The 24,352-nt window shown below is 38.4% G+C and overlaps 1 protein-coding gene across 3 annotated transcripts in view; it reads left to right on the top strand.

Annotated features, from left to right (window-relative positions):
• CD2AP (CD2 associated protein) overlaps positions 1 to 18,200 on the top strand; it is a 110,516-nt gene extending 92,316 nt beyond the window's left edge. For all 3 annotated transcript variants that reach the window (XM_066252252.1, XM_066252244.1, XM_066252262.1), the window contains 5 exons: positions 3,698 to 3,810; positions 4,516 to 4,617; positions 6,653 to 6,834; positions 9,607 to 9,670; positions 14,868 to 18,200. In XM_066252252.1, the coding sequence (XP_066108349.1) occupies positions 3,698 to 3,810; positions 4,516 to 4,617; positions 6,653 to 6,834; positions 9,607 to 9,670; positions 14,868 to 14,909 (503 nt within the window). In that variant the 3' untranslated portion in view covers positions 14,910 to 18,200. The remainder of the gene's footprint in view (positions 1 to 3,697; positions 3,811 to 4,515; positions 4,618 to 6,652; positions 6,835 to 9,606; positions 9,671 to 14,867) is intronic.
• The last annotated feature ends 6,152 nt before the right edge of the window (positions 18,201 to 24,352 follow it).

Raw genomic sequence — 24,352 nt, forward strand, 5'->3', positions numbered from 1 at the left:
AAGGTGGTTTAATTTTAGTTACAACTATATAATGAGTTGTTGATATATTGATTTATTACTCTGACCACTAATTTTAATACTAAAACATCCTTTGGAAACTGTCTTGTCGTTCAGTGAGTTTTTTAAAAAGGCTTCTTTCTAGTTAAATGTCTATTGAAATTTATACTCATCATAGTTTTCCCTTTGAAAAACAAAAGAAAAAATCTGAAATTTTATACACATAAGTTTAGATGATTTGCGATAGGTATATGCTAAACATTGAACTGGTTCTGTTCATTCTACAACTGTTCCTTTTTCCTGCTTTGTAAAATAATTTTTTTGATTTTAGTCTTTTTTCTAGACATTTCTGTCCTTGACTTTTCTTTCCAGATTTTGTTTCCTAGCCTGTTTGCCATGTTTCCCTTCTTACGTGTCAGGAAATTATTCTACCTTTCTCCATTTTGGTAAGATAACAATTTATAAGAGAAGTCAAAATAATATATTCGGTATAAATAGGTGGTGCACATTTTTTTTTAAATTTTACTAAAAGTGTACATGTTTGTCTGTCTGTTCTAATAACCCTTTGGTTTTCTATTTTAAAATAAAATTCATGTTGGAAAAATTTTCCTGATTAAAGATAATTTTTCATAAAATTTTTTTGTTTAATTGAAAACCATAAAAGTCAGTTTATTTTTTCCCAAAGTTTGATATTTCATTGTGATTTTTGAAAGCTCCATGTCTTCTTCAGCAATGTTTAGAAATATAAATGGCTGACAGTGACAATATGATTGCAAGGAGTAAATGGTCTTCATGCCTTTATGCCACATGTACGGTCTAAATGCATTTTCATTACTCAGGGAGGTTTAACAGTGTGTGAAAACACTGCTCACAAAAATGAGATGGTATCTATCGCTTCATATTTATTTTGAAATATCCCCTAATTTTTGTGAGCTGTATATATCATGAGTTCAAAATGTGCACTATTACATTTTACTAACCTAATGGCTTAAAGGGAGGACCTGAGAGAAATTTAGAATAGTAATAATATTTCTTTTGGTGTTGTAGCTCAGAACTGGACATATAATAGACCTTTTTACATGAGCATGGTGTATAATTCTGTAAATCTACCTTTTATTTACCCTTTCAATTTCATTTGTCTTCATCCCTTCCTGTGTTTTTATTTTTTGCAAGTTGCTTAAATATGCATTTGAAAATAATCTCTACAGGCAAAACTGATTAGATTGTACTTTTAAAGTTTTTTCTTTTTTTAGGTTGTCAGTAAACATTTATTAGTGTCAAAAGCAGTTTTTCATTCTTTAAACTGCATTATATTTTTAACATTTTTTGATTATTCAATTATTTCCTTTGTAGGTATAGATAAAATGAGATATGTAAATATCTGCTTAAATTCCAGGCCTTTCACACTGTATAATACCTTTTCTATTAAAGCCACTGTTTCTTATTATGGCTTATTATATTTTATAATTATTTATAGACAACTTTTGAATGACTGAAGATAGTAATTAAATCGAGTGCATTAGATTGCCTGTGGCTATGTATAAACCCGGTGACTAGATGTAAGATAAAACACAGGGAGGCATCCCAGAATATGAAGATGGAGAAGGATTAAGTGGTCAACCAACACTTAAAATTGTCACAAAATACATATTGTCAACAGTCATACCTCTTCCTCTGCCTTCCCTTTGTGTCCTCCATCCCCTTTTAAAAATTATCTAAATGAACTACTTTGAATATGAAAGTTGATGAATAAGCTGAGGGCAATATGATTAGAATCTTTAGGTTCTTTTACAAAATAAAACAATCAGGTGGGACATCTAAATACTTAACAGAAAGCATATAAACATCCAGGCAATGGTGACAGGAAGAATGATTCTATACCTGGAAGACTAGGGCCAAAGAAACCTGCCATTTCAAGTATCTTGGCTGATTAATACTCCTATTTGCAATCTGGGCTTGAGGAAGATAATATTGACAAGTATCTGGAGTTACTTTTACAGTTCTTATAAACTTAGAGAGATACCTGGGCTTCAAAATTAAAAGCAGCTCCTTTAGGCCCTGGCCGGTTGGCTCAGTGGTAGAGCGTCGGCCTGGCGTGCAGGGGTCCCGGGTTCGATTCCTGGCCAGGGCACACAGGAGAAGCGCCCATCTGCTTCTCCACCCCTCCCCCTCTCCTTCCTCTCTGTCTCTCTCTTCTCCTCCCGCAGCGAGGCTCCATTGGAGCAAGGATGGCCCGGGCGCTGGGGATGGCTCCTTGGCCTCTGCCCCAGGCGCTAGAGTGGCTCTGGTCGCAGCAGAGCGACGCCCCGGAGGGGCAGAGCATCACCCCCTGGTGGGCGTGCCGGGTGGATCCCATTCCGGCGCATGCGGGAGTCTGTCTGACTGTCTCTCCCCGTTTCCAGCTTCAGAAAGATTAAAAAAAAAAAAAAAAAAAGGCAACTCCTTTAGCAAGGTTTTCTGGATCATGTAGTAAAAGTAAAGGCATTATTATATACTATTGTTTCAGAGCTATGAATTACTGAGATTTGTATTTACACCCATTATTGAGTTAAAAGTCAACCAGTCTTTAATGGTGGAGAAAGTAGTAGATGATCTATGTATGTAGGATTTTTCCTTACTCTCCCCATCTGCCTTAGATTTATAACTACCTTATGATTTCTAAACATGGTAGTACAGTGTGCGTCCCAGCTGCAGTATACTGTAATACATACCCCCAGGCACATTACTGTACTGCTCTTGACATTGAGAAAAGCAGTGCGAAAGCAGCTGTGTCCCAGATGCAGTTGAGTCCTTAAAATCTGAATTACCGCCTGACCAGGCGGTGGCGCAGTGGATAGAGCGTCAGACTGGGATGCCGAGGACCCAGGTTCGAGACCCCGAGGTTGCCAGCTTGAACGTGGGCTCATCTGGTTTGAGCAAAAGCTCACCAACTTGGACCCAAGGTTGCTGGCTCGAGCAAGGGGTTACTCGGTCTGCTGAAGGCCCACGGTCAAGGCACATATGAGAAAGCAATCAATAAACAACTAAGGTGTCACAATGCGCAACAAAAAAAATAAAAATTAAAAAAAAAATAAAAAAAAAAATCTGAATTACCAGGATACTACCGAAAGTTTTGTGGGGTTTTTAAGATTTTATTTATTGACTTTTTGAGAGAGAAAGAAGCAGGAGAGAGCATCAACTTGTAGTTTGTTTCTCTCAGTGCCTAGACCAGGCACCTGGGGGCTTGGACAGCGACCTCAGCGTTCCAGGTCGATGCTTTGTCCACTGCGCCACCACAGGCCAGGCACTACCGGAAGTTTAAAACAGATTAATTTTCTGATTTATATTGTCATTAATTATGACAATATAATTATGAGTTGAAATAAATCGTGTTTTTTATAAACAGGAACTTAAGATGACAGCTTTTTTTTATACAACAACCCCTTGTGGTACAGATTTATATCTTTCAAGAAGGACTTTTTGCTGTGGTCTAAATCTGTTAAAAGCACAAACCTTATATTGTTACTGAAGTCTTATGCTATAAAATGTATCAGGTAAAAAGGATGTTTGTTTCTAAGGGTGAGTGATGTTTTCTAAATGCATATGAAAAGCACAGGTCAACTTGTAAGTTAATTTATAGTTTTAAAAATCCAGAAATACTTTTTTACCTTTTAAAATGCTCATTTATCTCTTAGTGGATACATTGAATTTTATTCTCCAGATCTTGTAAATTTTGATGATATAGCTTCCTCAGAAAACTTGCTACACCTCACTGCTAATAGACCCAAGATGCCTGGAAGAAGGTTGCCCGGCCGCTTCAATGGTGGACATTCTGTGAGTCACACTTACTGCTGTAAAACAAGGAATTTAGCAGATCGAGGCCTTCTGAAGATAAGATTGAGGAAGGATTTATACCTTTACTAAATTTTAAAAATCAGGAAGATAGCTGTTATACTCAAGTGGCACATGGTTGAATTTAGAAGAGGTGGAGAGTGCGTTCTGCTCATTTAACAGAGCTGGGAATGGAAGGTTCCAGAATCAGAAATGGAGTTTCCTGAGACTGTAACCACAGTGCACCCAAAAGAGGGCAGGATATTGTATGATCTGCCTGTCCAACAGTAATCCACTTGAGTGGTACGTACTCATTTTAGGAAAGATTGAGAACATCTTTCTTCTTTGAAGTAGTCAGTGGTTTTTGTAGTATTAATCCTGGTGTTTAAATATGGAACTACTTTTTATGCTTTTTATACATTGTTCAGGATACTGTTAATACTTTAGTGCTAATATATTAGCTCTTAAGTACTATGGTGCTTTTAAATTACCTAAGTAGAGAAAATATTCGCTGCTAAGAGACAACCTGTTTTTCCCTCAAAATATGCAGTTATCTTATTCACTTTGAAACTATGTAACATTCTGCTAATAATAATGGAAAGGTGAAACAGTAGGTGCTGAGAACAAAGGTGAAAATTATTTATTATCCAAATATTAACTTTTACTTCTTCGGCATTTTGTTTCTTGATTTTTTAAAAAATCGTTTAGCCAACTCAAAGCCCAGAAAAAATCTTGAAGTCACCAAAAGAAGATGATAGTGCCAACATAAAGCCATCTGAACTTAAAAAGGATTCTTGCAACTCTCCAAAGGTAAGATTGTGGTCTAAGATTTGTATACTTAATAAGATTCTTTGTAAATATCAGAGCTGTGTGATTTGAAATGTCCTTTAAGATTTATCTTTTCTACCAAGGAATAAAAGAATACCTGCTAAAAAATTGAGCTGTTGAAGCTAAGTCCCACTATTCTCTGATGTTTTTAGATCTCACATTATTTTAAATGAGTAATATAAAATGTTCTGAGTTCTCTGTTTTTTTAAGGTATAGGTCTATACATCTGTTTCATTTTCCCCTTAACATATACTCATTAGGTCAGAAGCCATTGCTTATTTCTTACCTAGCTTGATGCTTGGCACCATAATCATTGAATACATCTGTTACATGTTGTGAAAACTCTTCCTGTTTTTATTTAAGGTAGTATTTCCACAACTGGTACTCATCTTATATTTAAGAAGGTCATCTTTCTTCCTCAAATTAATTCCAGGGCATTTGGCTGCTATTCCAATTTATCAGATACACTGCATCTGATCTGTTCAGGTTTTAGCAGTCTATTGAATTTTTTTTGCTCTTATTTTAGGGAACTAATAAAAGGGTGTCAGATCATGTATTCATTTTTTTTTTAATTTTTTAAATTTTATTTATTTATTTATTTATTTATTTATTCATTCATTATAGAGACAGAGAGTGAGTCAGAGAGAGGGATAGACAGGGACAGAGAGAGGTGAGAAGCATCAATCATTAGTTTTTCATTGCGCATTGCAACACCTTAGTTGTTCATTGATTGCTCTCCCATATGTGCCTTGACCGCAGGCCTTCAGTAGACCGAGTAACCCCTTGCTGGACCCAGCGACTTTGGGTTCAAGCTGGTAGGCTTTTGCTCAAACCAGATGAGCCTGCGCTCAAGCTGGCAACCTCGGGGTCTTGAATCTGGGTCCTCTGCATCCCAGTCCGACGCTCTATCCGCTGCGCCACCGCCTGGTCAGGCTCATGTATTCATTTTAATGTCTCTTCATACACTTCCTAGTTACTTATAAGTTAGGCTTTTTGGATATTCTAAATAACAACTTTAATATGGAGGATCAGAACAATAACGTAATGGTGATAGGGTTTTATCCCCTTATCTGTGGCATATCTATCAGATCATGTATTCATTTTAATGTCTGTTCATGCACTTCCTAGTTATAAGTGAGGCTTTTTGGATATTCTAAATAATAACTTTAATATGGAGGATCAGAACAATAACATAATGGTGATACAGTTTTATCCCCTTATCTGTGGTATAGCTGTTTCCAGACCTCCAGTGGTTAGTATCAGAATATACATTTATAATGTTTCTTTTATACATATACATCTTTTTACTTGTAGGAAGTACTTTATGGCTTCTCTTTAGCATATCTGAATTGCCAGCATCACAATTTTTGTGCTGTGGGCTCATTATTAAATGAACTAAGGGTCACTTGAACACAAGCACTGTGAGGCCGTGACCAGTGGATCTGATAACTGGGATGGCTACTGAGTGACTAACAGGCCAATAGCATGCACACAGTGAGGATACACTGGACAGAAGGATCATTCATATTCTGGGCAGAACAGAGCGAGACGACGTGAGATTTCATCATACTACTTAGAATGGCATTTCAAATATGAGTTGTCTCTAGAATTGTTTGTTTAATATTTTCAGACTGCAGTTGGCTACAGGTAACTGAAAATGAAGAAAGTAAAACTGTGGATAAGGAGGTGGAGGGGGACGACTGTATTCTTGCTTCTAGGTGTTCTAGTAGGCAAACTATTCATAATGTAAATCTAGTGGATTTTCCTTTTCTTTTTCTTTCTTTTTTTGGAGATAAAAACCCTTGACATTTCTCACAAAAACTCCCAAGTGATTGCAAGTTCATTTTTTGGTTTGGTGGTTTCTCTAGTTGTGAACATCAAACTGCTTTTAGTATTTACAAATTTACCATGTATCTTGTAGTACTGTATTCATCTCGTTGCTATAAAAATCTTTTGAATTTAAATATATTAAATTTGAATACAAATAAAATCACAAAAATTTCTGTTACGTTTTCAGCCGTCTCTCTACCTTTCAACACCTTCAAGTCCTTCCAAACCCAACGCTGCTGCTTCCGTAACCCCCTCAGAAGTCAGAGCTAAAGCAGAAGCAGATGATGCGAGAGCCAGTCCGCTGGAGGAGCTCAGAGCGGAGATGTTTGAACTGCTGTGCATCGTAGAGGCTCTGAAAAAGGATCATGGGTGAGTAGCCCTGTTGCTTCTTTGATTTCTACTTGGCCCCTGTGTAAAGAATTCTTCCAGATCACGGGGAGTAAAAATGTAATCTACCAAGTTACTGATATGAGTAACTATGTTTTCAAAGAAATTTCTATTAATAGTGTTTGTCTCCTCTTGACAAAAAACCTGAACTAGAAAACTTGTTCTAGTAGCCCCATTATAGAAAAGGTACAGACTTACCTACAATTTAAGGCTAAAAATTTTCTGACTAAAAACACAGGGGTTAAAATTAGTCTTAAAAAATTAGGGAAACCATATTTTATGTTGGATCTAGGGTGTATCTCTGTATATTTAGCTTATTGCTCAGAGGACTAGTTTCAAGCCGCATGTTTATAAAGCATGGGTTGGGATAGGTGATGTCTAAAGCCCATCTGTTACTTCTGAAAGTCTCTGATAATGGTATGTGGTGATACATACCCTAAGTGAAAGATAAGGACTTTTTCTGCCAAAGCCCTGTGGTTAAAATAGGTCTAAGATCAGATCAGCTAATCGAACTGACCTGAGGGTGAGGGTTCAGGTGCTCTATCTGCTCTCACCTCCTCCTGTAGCTGCTACAAGTTTTCATGGGATGTGGAATCTGGTGTGAAAGTCACTACCAGAGACCCTGTTACCTGTGAGCTTGAATGTACCGTTTCTTCCACAATACTCAGTTGGCATTAGATTCTTTATTAAAAGCAACATCGAGGTAAATAATATGATGTATTTGTAGTTTGTATATGTATTTTTATAAATATATATTTCTTGGGTAGAAATAAAAATTTATTTTGCGTGACTACTTAAAAATATATATTATGTGCATATGTATATCATATATATAGAGTGCTTGTAATTTGATAATTTGATACATAGTGCTCTTTCTTGAATACTTGAGTTTGTCTCTTCTGAGTCCAGAAAATTTTTTCACAGATTCTGCGATATGCATATTATAAACTAAGTTCATTGATTCAGGGAATATTTCCTGATTCACCACCCATGTACCTGAGAACTCTCCTGATTTGTTGATTTTGACATTTTACATTTTTTATATCAAATGTGCAATATTTAATTAACTAGTAATTATATATTCAGATTACCGGTAGGTGCTCCTAAATTAGCTCTAGGGTGGATAAAATATTTAGGATTTATGTGTGTTTTAACACATGAGATATTTAGAAGTCTTTACTTCCTCTGGGAAAATAAAATGGATGGCAGTAATTTAAAGACAAGCATCACAGGTGAATGGGTAAAAATATGTATGTATATTGATATGGAGAATACTATCCAATGTATAGCGGTAAAATAAATGAGTTATGGCCACATGTGCCAACATGAATTGATCTAAAAAATATTGGTGTTGGAAAAAGTAAGTTAGACACATACATACAGTATTATATCATTTATATAAAGTTGAAAAGCATACAACAGCAAACAGTATATTGTTTTATTATATATTTCTCTAAGTTTTAGAATTAGAAGAAAAGGAATAATAAATACTATAAAATTTTTTCTGTGAAGGAGAGGGGGAAATGGAATTGAGGAGGGAGGGTCACTTTTGAGTACCATGAGTATTGATTGGTAATATTTTCAAAGCTGACTTGGAGTTCTTAGGTTTTTGTTTTGTTACTCTATCTTTATAGTTATTAATATAATACATAGTGTTTATGCATTCAGTGTTAAAATCTCGAATACATAGAATAAATCAGTAAAACTGACATGGAAAGATCAATGGAAGATTATATTAGTGATGTATTTCTTCAATACAGGACAAGATATATAGTTTGATCCTATTCTTATAAAGAGAAAACAATGTTATATAAAAAGTTTATGCTTGTAAAACATGTTTTTAAAAAGCAATAAAAATAATGAAAGTGGTACTGAATTATCAGAACAAAAAGCAAATATATATAATGTAATATTGTTATACATATAGATGAAGAAAGCAGGATAAATATTCCAGGAGTAGATCCTAATTTAGATATGAAATAAAGGTATAATGAACTCAGAATTACAGAATAATTGGACACAGGAAGCATCCCTTTATTTAGTGGAAACTATGGAAATAGGAAGTTAAATAGCTTAGAAGTATATTTTACATTAATATCATACAAAAACAAGTTCTAGATAAGTTTAAGCTAAATATTATTCTTTCTCTTTTTTTTTTTTTTTTTTTTTTTAAGAGGAATGAACACCTTGACTGGGATCCACCCAGCAACCCCCCATCTTGGGCCAAGACTCAATCAGCCAAGCTATTTTTAGCACCTGTCAGATTGGAAAATGACAGTAGTCAATACAATAATAGCCATCTGTGTGAATGAATCAAAATTATACCTATTTTGTTAGATTGGCAAAAAGTTTATTTTTGGTGTGGTATGCCACACAACTTTAGTAATTTATGTGTTCCATGAGATGAAAAAGGTTGGAAATTGAATAGTGTGTCCAGCATGGGAAGTGAATAACTGAATATGGGAAATTGCTTCTAAAGGCCAGTTACTATCATATTTATTGTATCATGAGCTGTTCTGTATTCACTTAAAATTTTTTAAACTCGGGCAGTCGTGCCGTGGCTGAGCTGAGTCTAGGTGCTGTATTGAACCGTGTCGTCTTCATCTAGAGAGTTTGAAGTTGTTCTCGATCAGCAGGGCTTTTGCCTTAAAAACGTTTTCTCCGTGTTCTGAGATGTCAGTACACAGACTGTTAACATGAGTCAAATATATTGTTAATTAAAAGCCTCAAAAATAATACAGACTTTGTTTCTAGGAAAGAACTGGAAAAACTACGAAAAGATTTGGAAGAAGAGAAGGCAATGAGAAGTAATCTAGAGGTAACTCATTTCTGCCGTCGTTGACAGTGCGGTCAGCGCAGAGTAGATGTGCTGTTACCAGCCCGGCTGGGTGACTGGTTCCCCTGCAGGTTATGCCGTCCTGCTTCAGCTGGACGCTCCCTGCAGCGTGGTAACCATTTAATTCATCTCTTGTTGACTCCGTCACATTCCGTTCTGTGAGTGAGCACATATTTTTTGAGCGCTAATTCTCTGGGCATGCTGGGTGGGTCCAGTCAGACGCATGTGTGGTCGTGTGTGTGTCCAACCCCCACCCCCACCCCCGCTTCTCACTTTGGAAAAATACAAAAAAAAACACCCAAAACTTGAGCTCTCTTCTGACTTATACTCATGACTTTCAGTTCTAAACCATGTGTCATTTAGGCCTAACCCTTTCTGTACATTATCTCATTGGACACATGACAAATGTAAGGATTATTGTTCTCATTTTAAGGGTGAAAAACTGGGATTTAAAATGATTAAGTCACCAGTGGAGCTGAAACTTGACAGAAACAACCTTTGCTCATACGGATTAAGCTATACCCTTTGAACTTGAGGCAGTCACTTCATCTCACTTAGTTGTAGTTGAAGTGAAATATCTGAAGTTGTTTGGTAAATTATTTTTTGTGTGTGTGGCAGAGACAGAGAGAGTCAGAGATAGGGACAGACAGACAGGCAGGGAGAGAGATGAGAAACATCAATTCTTTGTTGCAGTTCCTTAGTTCATTGATTGATTTCTCATATGTGCCTTGACGGGGGTGGGGGGGGGGGGGGGGGGGCTACAGCAGACCGAGTAACCCCTTGCTCAAGCCAGCAACCTTGGGCTCAATCTGGTGAGCCTTGCTCAAACCAGATGAACCTGTGCTCAAGCTGGCAGACTGGCAACCTCGGGGTCTTGAACCTGGGTCTTCCACATCCCAGTCCCATGCTCTATCCACTGCGCCACCGCCTGGTCAGGCTGTGGTAAATTATTAAAACTCGATTCTTACTCATATGTGACATATCTCTTTTATTGATTCTTCTTTCCATGAAAATACTCCATTTCTTCTCTTATTCATAAAACAAAGAAAAGCTTCCTTTCAGGTCCAGCTGCCTTCTGGATCTACTGTGTTTTTCTCTTTTCATTTGGGATTAATTTGCAAAACAAAATCAGATCATACACTAGCAGTCTCTGTTCTCCACCCTTAATTAATTCAGCCCTTAACTCTTGGCCTGATGGTGACTTCAATGTCCGCATTTCCTCAGCGTTTACGCTTTAACATGGTCACTCTTTCGAAGGTTTGCTCGTTTATTACGATCTTGCATTTTTCTGTCTTTAACGTTTCCCTCACTTCTTCCTTTCTTGTCATGTCGATGCCTATGCCCTCGGTACTGTCCTTGGGCGCCCTTTCTGTGTTTCCCTCTTGCTTCTCTGTGCCCACGAGTCCCGCAGTTGGCTCGAGTGCGTCTCCACCTGAACCTCACCCTCTCCCCCAGCTGCCGTCCCGGGGTTCCAGCTACTGTGTTCGTTTCCCTGGACGGGCCACTGTGAACGTGGACATAGCATGTCCCCTACGATTCATCATCTCCCCTTCCTGTTCCGTTCTGTTTCTCTGGATGGTTCATTGCCTTTCTAGTCAAGTGGACATGGTCGTTCTGTTCTTACCAATTCCGTCCCTTTCAGACCTGTTAGCCGTATGTCCTAACTTTCATCTCCCTGTTCCCGCCATTCCCGGCCTGTTCTCATGCTCTTTATCTTCTGCTTAGCTGGCTGAAGTCTCCCTCACTCTTATCTTTAACTAATCTTTCCTTGCTCATTTTTTTTTTTTTTTTTTTTTTTTTTCTGAAGCTGGAAACAGGGAGAGACAGTCAGACAGACTCCCGCATGCGCCCGACCGGGATCCACCCGGTACGCCCACCAGGGGCTACGCTCTGCCCACCAGGGGGCGATGCTCTGCCCATCCTGGGCGTCGCCATGTTGCGACCAGAGCCACTCTAGCGCCTGAGGCAGAGGCCACAGAGCCATCCCCAGCACCCGGGCCATCTTTGCTCCAATGGAGCCTTGGCTGCGGGAGGGGAAGAGAGAGACAGAGGAAAGTGCGGCGGAGGGGTGGAGAAGCAAATGGGCGCTTCTCCCGTGTGCCCTGGCCGGGAATCGAACCCGGGTCCTCCGCACGCTAGGCCAACGCTCTACCGCTGAGCCAACCGGCCAGGTAGTTCTTTCAAGAACTTTCTATTACTTGCTGAGTAAAGGTCAAAGTTCTCAGCTTGTCGTGTGTCTTTTATGTCCTGATCCGAGTCAGTCTGCGTGTTTACTGCTGTTGTGTTTCCTGGGTTGTCCTTTCGTCTCATACTCTCGTGACCACGTTCTACAGACTCCCAGGGCCCGGCTCAGTCACCTTAAGTTGGTACCAGTATTTCCTGAATAAAAGTAATTTATATTTTTCCAAATTCATGTTCTTTAGTTTTGCAAGGGATGAATATGTAGTACTTTTCTTTCTTACCACTGTCACATTGTGTACTTCTTTTGCCTGTTTTCTAGACTGTAAGACTGTTGGGTCTAAGAACAGATGAAGTCTGTTTCGTTCTTGGGCATAGTTTCTAGCACAGTGCTATGTACATATTAGATAGCTAATAAATTTTGTAAAATTGGTAAATGTTAGCATATACATGTTAAAAAGGTCTTCTTACATTTCCAGTGTGTAACAGTAGAAATTGAGAAATGTAAAAACTTTTTTTATTTTCATTTTTTTATATAGTTTATACATACACATTTATATATATATATGAAAATAAATAGGTAAGAAGAACTAATACAGCCTGACCAGGCAGTGGCGCAGTGGATAGAGCGTCGGACTGGGATGCGGAAGGACCCAGGTTCGAAACCCAGAGGTCACCAGCTTGAGCGCGGGCTCATCTGGTTTGAGCAAAAGCTCACCAGCTTGGACCCAAGGTCGCTGGCTCCAGCAAGGGGTTACTTGGTCTGCTGAAGGCCCATGGTCAAGGCACATATGAGAAAGCAATCAATGAACAACTAAGGTGTTGCAACGCACAACAAAAAACTGATGATTGATGCTTCTCATCTCTCTCCATTCCTGTCTATCCCTCTCTCTGACTCTCTCTCTGTCTCTATAAAAAATAATAATAAATAAAAATTAAAAAAAAAAAGAACTAATACAGTGTTGAGTTTCAGTATATTATTTGATATACAATTATGACAAGGGTCAAATGAACTGTTTTTGAGAAATACCATTTGATTCAGTTTATTTAGTCATATATATCAACTGACTCACACTGACTTGTATTATAAATTTATGTTCTTAAAGGAGAACATTTTGTCTTTTGCATTTTGTATTTGTAAAAACACACTTATTCAGGCATTTGAGTTTTAGGATCATATGTTTAAAGAGAAATTATATTTCCCCAATATTAAAAGTAGAAATTATATTTCCCCCAGTGTTAAAAGTACTTTGAAGTACTATGAAGTAAACATTAAATAGTATTAAGTTATACTTAGGAGTAATAAAAAGCACTCAAAATGAATAATGGAACTCCAAAATATAAGTATTTGCCTGAGATCTAAACTTAGGACAAATAGCAGTCAATAAGGAGTGGTACTGACTGCATAGAGGATTGTTCTCTCCAACCCTTCTCCCTCTTGTACCAGTGTTTTTATTGTTTGTTTTCCCTGTATCTTCTCCCATTAAAATTGGCACAGTTGATTAATGTCTCTTTGGAATACTGATATAATAGCACATTAGGCTAATGCCTGAGTGATTTTGTCTCTATCCAGTCTGTAGACTGAGGCCTAGCCCAACCCAATGTTGCTAAAATGTTTAATAATACATTAGTTGAATAATAATATCAGGAAAGATCCTGGAATTAATAAAGCATCCTTGAATGGTTAGAATCCCTAGCATATTGTGAGCATATCGGATTATACTTTTTGAATATGGCAAACTGTTTATTGTTTAATAATAAACTAGTTTTCAGAAGTTAGCTGTAGCGTGTACTGTTTGTATGCACTATTGGGTAGAGGGGTGATGCTATCAGGAGATAGGAAGGCCTAAACATTTCCACATGCCAGAAAGAGTCAGATATACCACAGTGTCATGATTGTGAGGGGAGCATAAAAGCTGTGCTTGAGCACCTTGAGCTTACCAGTTCAAGCTCTTTGGCACTTGGCTAGCGTGAAACCACTGGCACAGTAGTTAGTGTCTTCGAGTGTCAACTTAGTTGTAATATGTCAAAATTACGTAACTGTTGTGAAAATTTAATGAATTTTTAAAAATTTTTTAAGTTTATGAATTGTGGTTTTCTATTTTATTTTGTATTTATTTCTTGAATCAAGTGAGAGACAGGGAGGCAGAGAGACGGACTCTCACATGCGACCCATCTGGAATCCACCCAGCAACCCGTCTGACTGATGTTCTGTCCATCTGGGGCCGCTGCTCCACTTCTTGGCAACTGAGCTAGTTTAGTGCCTGAGGCAAGGACATGGAGCCATCCTCAGCGCCTGGGGCCAAATTTCCCATTCAAGTCATGGCTGTGGGAGGAGAAGAGGGAGAAGAGGTGGAGAAGCAGATGGTCGCTTCTCCTATATGCCCTGCCCAGGAATTGAACCTGGGACTTCCACATGCCAGACTCTACCACTGAGCCTACTGGCCAAGGCCCATTTCTGGTTTTTAAAAGATAACTTAATCTACAACATACTATTTTTAGATATGGAAATTGAGACCAAGTGACACTGATGATTTACTAATGTCACCTGGGTTCTAAGTGAAAAATATAGAACTAAACTAGTCTTTTATTTATGTATATATTTATTAACTTTGCTGTTCTGTACCGTGTACCCTTTGTTTAGTGATAGGTATGTGTACAATTCTTAATTTGTTTTCAAGGTTCTCGTTCTTTGTAGGAATGATTCTCTTACAGTATTTTCAAACATTCACATGACTTATTCTTGTTCTGGCTCAGACAACTATAGTTGCCTTTGTGTGGTTGTCTCCTATCATTTAGAAACTTGCATTGACATTTTCTTGTTGAACTTTGTATTACACCTTTGGAGATTTTCTGTACACACCATTGGAAATTGGATTTTAGAGTGGAAATCAGCATCTAGACTTGAAAGTAGGACCATATCTTAATGACATAGGATAAAGAAACTTTACTAAAGTAAAGATATTGTGTCTGTTGGTCTAATTTATGTTTTGTATTTTAGGTAGAAATAGAGAAGCTGAAAAAAGCGGTCCTATCTTCTTGAAGATGCACAGACCCAGTATTTTTAAAGACACAGGGATTCAAAAGCAACACTATGGACTTAACTGACTTGTTACTTTAAAAAATAACAAATGCTGATGTTGTGATAAAGACACATGAGTATATGAACTATCATATCTACAGAAAACTAGGAGGAGAGTGATTTTTTTATATGTATATTTTGTTTTGCCAATATAAGAAAAAAAAAAGAGGCCTTATTTCTTATGTGCTGGGATTGCAAACTTCTTTTTTAGTTTGCTTGAAAATACTACTGAATCTGTATAAAAGAAAGTTCACAATAGTTTTTTTATTGAAACTTGTAGTATTATTTTTAAAGAGAGCTATACTATAAATATGGTGATATCTTTACAAATAATCTGTAAAATAGACTATTTGGGAGAGGCAAATTAGCTTTATAGTTACTCTAGTCACTACTTTTCCCATACATTATACATAAGGGATATAAACTTTGTATATATATATTTTTTTCTTTCACTTTTAGCTTTTTACCCTGGATTACACTGTTGTGCCTGTTTGTTTGCAGTGCTATTTATAGTCTGGGCGATGAAATAGGAGTTTCCTGGCTATATATCAGATTACTCTACCCATCGTATAGTTAATAACTAATGAAACAATGAAAATAATTTTTTTTCTTTTACAATATTTTGTATTGCTTGCACTATGGGATTTATAAAAGGAATTTTGTTAAGGTGGATTTGTTAAATATATTTGGGATATGTGTGCTATATTTTAAATTAATTGGGCCTAAAGAACTAAAAATGTCAATTTAACCCTTAATTTGTGCCTAGAAACTACAGCACATACATAATATGCAAACACCAACCTCATTGTTATACTTTTATGTTTATTTTACAGGCTCATATATAACTCACTTCATTATCTTGTCATTTCATTTTTTATGCCCCTTTCTCTGATTTTTAGTAGTGATAATATTAGGAACTCAAAACTTTCAGAAGTTCAATTTGAGGTTTCATACTTTGGCAAGTTATCATTATGTAAATACTCAGATTTTACAATGTTTAATTGACCTAATAGACCAAACTAAATGGTGGAGATATTTTGAGATGTGATTTAGAAACCAACTGTATAAAAAGTGTTTGTATATCAAAATTCTAGCTATTTAAAACCAAATATTGTTAACCATATTTGAAAAGTGTTTTACAAAATGGATGATTTAGCATTCATTCAGTTGTGAACAGTTGAACATTTTAAAAGGCGAAAGATTATGTGATCTGAAGAGAAACCAGAGCATCAGTTGAACATTTTAAAGTGTCATATGTGTAGTCTGAAAATGTCAAATTTTATTAAAAGTAGAAATTTGATATTTTTCATTTGCAAAAAATTTTCAATTTTAAGATTTTTTTATTGCAAATGACTTTCAGATTTTGAATACCCTCTATTATGCTTCCATTTTATGTTATTTTAAAGCACCAAGCCAATATTTTTTCTTTAAAGTTTTGATCTTATAATATTGAAATCTTTTGTTAATGAAATTTTGTTACGTTTCACATAAAATAACTTAAGTGGAAAATAATAGAAATTCCTATACATAATTTCTTCATGCTAGATTCACAACTTACATGAGTGTTTTTGGGCAAACCCAATTGTTTTGAGTACATATATTTTAACTCTTTAAAGTCCTTAGACTCTTCTGACTAGATCACTATTGAACACAATTGTTTCCTTCTCTTCAAATGTTTGTTGTTTTATTTTAGGTGAGAGGAGGGGAAGTAGTGAGGCAGCCTCCCACATGTGCCCTGATCAGGATCTACCTGGCAACCCCATCTTGGGCTGATGCTCGAGTACTGAGCTATTTTTAGCACCTGAGGCTGTCAATACACTCAGACCATCCTAGCCATCCTCAGTGCCCAGGGCCACGCTGAAACCAGTGGAGCCCCTGGCTGCAAGAGGGGAAGAGGGAGAGAAGGGAGAAGAGGAGGAATGGAGAAGCAGATGGTCACTTATCCTGTGTGCCCTGACCAGAAATTGAACCCAGGATGTCCAAACGCCAGGCCGATGCTCTATCCACTGAGCCATTGGCCAGGGCCCAAATGCTTTTAAAAGACTTGTCAGTCAAATGATTTCCTTCTTGTTAAATAAGTTAGATCTTATCTTTCAATGAAAGTCCTCAAGTAGAAATAAAAACAATATATCCTAGAAATAACCCTGCAGCTTTTAGTCTGGAAAAATCTAATAATGGCGTGGAGGAAGTTACCAGCAGGTTTCAGGCTGATCGAGTTTTTGCTGGTCATTTTCTCACTAGCACATAAAATCAAGATGGTCAAGAGTCCAGAAGTATAAAGTATTTGCTTATAAACTTCCTCAGTCAGAATAGAAAAGTAATTAAAATACTGTCTCTATTTTTCTGCATTTGACCAAAAAGTAAAGAAAACCAAACAAATTCATATTGAAAGGGAACACTGATTACTTTATTGATCTTTCAGTATTTTTTCTTGATATGAGAATTTTATTAGTTCCTGTTCATAAACTTTATAACACAAATGGTATGTAATAATAATAGCTTTTACTTGCAGTTAAATCATTATTTGTTATGAGTGAGCATAAATGACAGACCAGAGGTGAATAGATGGAACATGTCATTGCCAAATTATTTGTGAATGTATTTTCAGGTTTGTTGTTCTTTGGACACACAATATTACTAATTTTCCTAATTGTATTTCGATACCGGTAGTAGTGTTTGCGTATGCATGTGTGACCACAAAGCTTCTTTACAAAATTTAATTCTGAAACTTTTTTAGAAAATTTAAGTCTTAAGATAGGAAGAGAAAGTGGGCCTGGAGTAACAGATGCTTCTTTTTTATATGCTTCTTACTGTGATCAGAAAAAAACCCAAGTGCTCTCTCTCTAGACTTGTTGGTGAACATTTTATGCTTGCATTTAAACTTGAAATGTATGAACAGAATGAGACAATCCATTAAAACCAGAAATGAGATGTGTTACAAAGTTAATGGCCTTGTTTTGCTATAGCAATAAAATGACCAAGTGCAATGACTTGATTTAATAAAATTGTCTTTTAAAAGTTGCTGCTATGAATAGTTTTAGCCATAAAATTCTACCCTTGTTTTCGCCTGACTTGCCTTTAGTAACTATTATGTAATGCAGTTGGTATCGTGGTATGCTAACATGTTGGGGTGGTGGGAAAAATATATATATAAAAATCAGAAACTCAGAAATCACTGACTTGTTTACAGGTGCTGTAAAAAAGCATGCTTCTCCAAAAAGAAAAATTAATAAAGAATACTGTTGCCAGTCATAGCAGTCTTTTTTATTCTCTGCTTTTTAACTTTAGCATATGCTGTTACAGAGTACAATGCAAATTATATTTAAGTTTTCTGAATAAAAAATATAAATAGTAAACAAAGCATTTTAAGTCCCATGCCTCCTTGATGTTTACTGAATCATTTCTCACTTTTTCTCCACCTACAACTCAGATACTTTCCACGTCACAGGAATATTGAGAGTTTGAAATGACTTATAGAGAGCTTGGCACGGAGTGCCCTTTTTTTTTTTTTTTTTCCTGAAGCTGGAAACAGGGAGAGGCAGTCAGACAGACTCCCGCATGCGCCCGACCGGGATCCACCCGGCACGCCCACTAGGGGGCGACGCTCTGCCCACCAGGGGGCGATGCTCTACCCCTCCAGGGCATCGCTCTGCAGCGACCAGAGCCACTCTAGCGCGTGGGGCAGAGGCCAAGGAGCCATTCCCAGCGCCGGGGCCATCCCATCTTTGCTCCAATGGAGCCTTGGCTGCGGGAGGGGAAGAGAGAGACAGAGAGGAAGGGGGGGGTGGAGAAGCAAATGGGCGCTTCTGTGTGCCCTGGCCGGGAATTGAACCCGGGCCCCCCGCACGCCAGGCCGACGCTCTACCGCTGAGCCAACCGGCCAGGGCCTTTTTTTTCTTTTTTAATGAAAGCTGCCCTTTTTCTCTTCTCAAAAGCATTTTACAATGATGGTTATGATTTTATTTTATTTTTTTTGCATTTTTCTGAAGCTGGAAACAGGGAGAGACAGACAGACTCCTGTATGCGCCCAACCGTGATCCACCCGGCACGCCCACCAGGGGGCAATGCTTTGCCCATCCGGGGCGTCGCTATGTTGCGACCAGAGCCACTCTAGCACTTGAGGCAGAGGCCACAGAGCCATCTCCAGTGCCCAGGCCATCTTTGCTCCAATGGAGCCTTGGCTGCGGGAGGGGAAGAGAGAGAGGAAGGAGAGGGGGTGGGGTGGAGAAGCAGATGGGTGCTTCTCCTGTGTGCCCTGGCCGGGAATCGAGCCCGGGACTTCTGCACGCCAGGCCGACGCTCTACCACTGAGCCAACCGCCAGGGCCCAGTGATGGTTATGATTAAGAGGAAGAAGACCTAGACTTCCGATCAAGATGGCAGGATGGGTAAACACGGTACTTGAAACCTCCCACAACCACACCTAAATTACAGGGAAAAAACATTCAAAATCACCTGAAATTTAGCTGAAACCCTACAACTAGGAATTTAAAGAAGCCACATGAAGACTGGTGGGAGGCGTAGAGATGCAATACTAGCTGGTCCCAAACCCACATGTGGCAGTTTAAAACCAGGAGGAATAGCTCAGCTGTACAAGTTCCCCCTGAGAAGCAAAGGGTCCCTCACCAGAGCTCCAGTGCCAGGAAGAGTGCTGCAGACCAGCGTGGCTAGTATCTGGGTCCCAAGGCAGAATGGTGCAAAATTAAGAAAATAGACTCATTGAGAAAAGGATGGTATCGGGAGGCCTCTTCAAGGCTGATGGCAATATCCGCGCACCCCATAGCCCCATTTGCTTTATCATATAGCCATATGCAAATAAGGAAATCTTTGATACAAATTCACACATCTGAGGCAAAACCAGGAACTCTTAAGGCATAAACAGGAATCCCCTACCATGCATAAGAAAATCAACCAACATCTGAACAAACAAAAGGTGAGAGGAAGGGCATGTAAATTGCTTCCAGCAACTTAAGCAAGTGAAGTGGGTGCAAATATGGAAGTGGTGAGGGGGGAGAACTTAGCCTTTTGCTAAGCCTCAAATTTACAAATGCTTTTTGCCACTTGCAGTCTACCACATATACTCCTTTTCTTTTTTATTTTTGTGTGCTGAGATGTGCACTCATCTGATTTCCTAGTTTTCCAGATTCCAATTTGGAGGCAGACTGAAAAAATACAGAATAAACACAAAATCAGTATAGCCAATGCTAACATATCCAAACAAGTATTCTAGTACATTAAAGGGATTAAAGCCTTTTAGATTATCAAGCAAATTTTTAGCCAATACAGCAAGATCTATAATAGAGTCTTTGCTGTTTTAAATGTCCTTAATATGTTAATGTCACCAAGAACATGTTGTCACCATCACCATTCCACATTCTCTAGATGCAATCCAATCCCACTTCAGTCCCATTGAGAGCCATCACATGGAGCAGGAGTCCAGGAAATACATCCAGGAAAAGTCCGCATGGCACTGGAATTGTCACATTTCTACACTTTGCAGCTAGCGTTCAAGTCCCAATGAATGCTGCTTCTAGCTGGTAATGATTCAAGTAGACTGGAAAAGCCACCTGCAGCATGTGTGGAGATGGAGCTTTCGTTTTCTTTAGCCTGGAGAGATGAGAGCAGGGGTCCCTTTCCTGGAGTTTTGTAGCCAGGGAGGTGGTGAGGAGAACCTTGGGATACACTATGCTGGGTGGCAGAGGTAAATTCGTCTAAGTTAGGAGCAGGTCCCAACTTAAAATAGGCATGGGGCATTGAGGCAGGAGGAATAAAGGAGATACTATATATTAAACAAAGCTGCAGAAAATAGAACTATCAACACCCACAACAGAGATCTTCAAGGGATGAATAAAAACCTGAATATTCAGGCAAGGCTTAGTAAGTGGCCCTCATATCCATAAGAAATGAGATCAGCCTAATCTGTGGTGGCAAGTGGATAAAAGCATCGACCTGGAATGCTGAGGTTGCCAGTTCGAAGCCCTGGGCTTGCTCGGTCAAGGCACATATGAGAAGCAACTACTACAAGTTGATGCTTCTCTCTCCTTCCCACTGCTCTCTCTCTCTCCTCTCTCTAAAATCAATCAATAAATTAAAAAAAAAAATGAGATCAGTTTACCTGCTACTTGGAAGAAATACCCTAGGCTCGTCCACAGTGACATGAAATGGGGCTGACGGTCCTGGGCACCTTTAGCCTTCAGTGGCAAGTCCCAGCAGGCTGGGCAAGGTCAGGTCACAGGTGGCTGGAGCAGGGCTGGAAGAGACTGAACCCTCCCTTAGAGGAGTGAGGAGGCAGCTTACCTTCCAGTGTCCCTTTTCCCCCACAGCAAAGGCATGTCCCTATTGGGGGCCGAGAAGCCTGGCAGGCTTTAGCCCAATGACCTTTCTTTCCACTATTGAAGCAGGGCCCAGATGGAGCCCGATGATGCCTGTTTGGGGCATTGGAGCCTTTAAGGGCATATGCCAAGAGGTGGTATTTTACCCGATCTCTTTTGGGCTTTGTCTGCCTCTTGGTCATTATAAAGCTTAAAAACCATGCTCAGAACATCTCGCTGAGGGATTTGAGGGTCCTTATCTGCCTATATAAACTTTTTCCGTATATCTGGAGCTATTTGGAAAAAGACAAAACAGCATTATTAGCTGGATCAAATAAAAGAGGGTAGAAGTTTGCAGGAGAAAGAGGTTTGGCGTCTCCTGTACATCAGCATTCAAAAGAAATATTTTTTAAAAAGCATAATAAGGATATGACTCCCCCTTTATATTTTTTAAAACTGACCTTAAATATTTGCTGTGTACACTTTAATAATACCTTGACTTTAAAGATTATAAGAAATACCAGTAATTTGAAAGGTTTGACAAAATATAGTAAATGCTTTTCCTACATATGTAGGAGTATTGTCAGTTTTAATCAGTTTAGGACAGAACATGCTTAGCAGCCTCTCCTGTTCTGGCAAAGGCTACTATAAATCCAGAATAAGTATCCACTTTAACGTGGACAAATGACAGTTTGCCAGATGAAGGTATATGAGTAACATCCATTTGCCAAAAGTTGTCCTGGTAGGAGTCCTCGAGGGTTAACTCCAAACAAAGGGACAGATTGTAGTATAGGACACTTTGGACAGGATTTAACTATCTGCAGCAAGGGTATTCCCTTGTGCTAAAGCTCCAGGGAGCATAGAGTGAACTCGAATATGTCCTATAAAATATTGAGCTCTACGTTGACTTACAAGTCTTTGAAGGAGAAATTGCTGAAATAGTTCTTCATCAGCAGTTGTTCCTAAGACAGCAGTCTCTACAGTGGAAACAACCATAAGTAAATATTTGCTGCCTGTATATAGATCAAAGGAGGAACATGGCAAATGCTGAAAAGCCATGATAATGGCATGTAATTCTACTCTTTGAGCTGATTTCAAAGTGAATGTTTCAATATCAATTTGTCTATTAATTATTAAGCCTGCCATTCTTGAGCTGGACCCATCAGTAAAGACTGTAGGTGCTTCAGGAATGGACTCATTAACAATTGTCTTAGGAAAGACAAATGTAGTAATTAATGAAAACTGAACTATTTTACCAGCTGGGTAGTAAGAATCAATTTGGCCCATAAAATTTACAAAAGCAATTTGCCATTTTTGTGGAAGTTTCCTAGAGCCATTGTTGTTAATCTTTTGAAAAAAGAACAACAATAATTTGAGGCTCAAAACCTATAAGCTATAAAAGTCGCCTATGCCCCTTGATAATCAAGAAGGCAACAAGATCAAAATACAGAGATAAAACTTTCTTAGAAGGAACAGCTAAATGAATCTTGCTGTAAGGCTATTTCTACAAGCTGTAAAGCTTGCTGTCCTGCAGCTGTAAGTAGCCGAGGAGAAGCTGGTTCAGCCAAACCTCTAAGAATATCAAAAGGTGGCTTCAAAAAAAAAAGGTGGCTTTAGTTCCCCAGTAGTTAATTTCAAGGAAGGTCTAAGCCAATTAATATCTCCTAATAATTTCTGGAAATTGTTTAAAGTTTGCAAATGATCTGTCTTGATTTCTATTTTTTGTGGACAAATTTGTTGTCCCTCAATAATTTGTCCTAAATAAGAAAAAGGTAAAGATTGCTGTACCTTTTCAGGAGCTATATACAGTCCTGATTCTTTCAAAGAATATTCTAGTTGTTGCAAAATGGTCAACACAGTGTCTTTATCTGGATGAGCAATAAAAATATCCATATAATGAATTATATACGCCTTAGGGTGCTGCCTTCATACTGGAGAGATAGCTTGAGCAACATATTTTTGGGCACAAGGTAGGACTGTTAGCCATACTTTGAGGCAAAACTCTCCACTAGTATCACTCCATGGGAGCCTGGAAATTAAGTGAAGGAACACTGAATGCAAAACGCTTGCAATCATGAGGGCTTAAAGGAATAGTAAAAAAGCAATCCTTCAAAGCAATAATAATAAGGTGAAAAACCCCATGGAATGGCATTAGGAGAGGGGAGTCCTGGCTGGAGAGGACCTATAATTTCCATAGTCTTATTTATTGCTCTCAAATCTTGTAATAGCCTCCAGTTTCCTGATTTCTTTTTACTAACCAATATAGGCATATTCTATGGGTTATTAGAAGATTCCATGTGCCCAAGCTGTAACTGCTGTGTATCAATTGAGCAGCTGCCCTAAGTTTCTCCTGAGAGAGGGGCCATTGGTCTACCCATACAGGATCATCTGATTTCCAAGTAATTGGGTCTGCACAATGCATTATTGGGGTAGCAGGAGCTACCAGAGCCCCTATGCTAAATTTTGATACCCTAATCCACACCTTCTGGTATTGGGTGCCACTTCTATGGGGGTGAGAATTCCCTGTTGTTCTTTCCCTTAGGGGGCAAAAATCCCTGATCAAGCAATTTAAAAAACGACTAAATTATTAGGACTGACAAGCAACGCTCCTATATTTTTAAAAATATCTCTACACTACAATATTAACAGGCAATCTTGGGAGCATATAAGGTTGAAAAAGTCCAGAATGACCTTCTTTATCTTCCCATTGCAAAAATCTAGAGCTTTGTTGGGGGGACTTTCTCTGTCCTACGCCTCACAGCTCATAGACTGCTTTATAAGTGGGCTAGGAAGAGTGCTAATGTTGCTGAACAATAATAGATACATTAGCTCCTGTGTCTAAGAGTCTTGTGAACTTACGCCCTTGTATTGTTAGCTCTATTTCAGGGCATTCCTGACCTATCTTTTGATTTCAATAGGCAAAATAAGAGGAGTCAAACCCCCAATTTCCTCAGGGCCCCTTTTGCAGGGTGTGGCCTGAGAATCAGAATTAGCATTCTTATACTATTCTGGAACAGCTTGAGTAAGCCGGTCAAGCCCAGGCTAAACTTTAGTCCCGATACAGTGCTTTGCAGCAGAAGCACAAAGCAGAAAT

The sequence above is a fragment of the Saccopteryx bilineata genome, chromosome 1 (genome assembly GCF_036850765.1).
Source record: "Saccopteryx bilineata isolate mSacBil1 chromosome 1, mSacBil1_pri_phased_curated, whole genome shotgun sequence".
Taxonomy (NCBI): Eukaryota; Metazoa; Chordata; class Mammalia; order Chiroptera; family Emballonuridae; genus Saccopteryx; species Saccopteryx bilineata.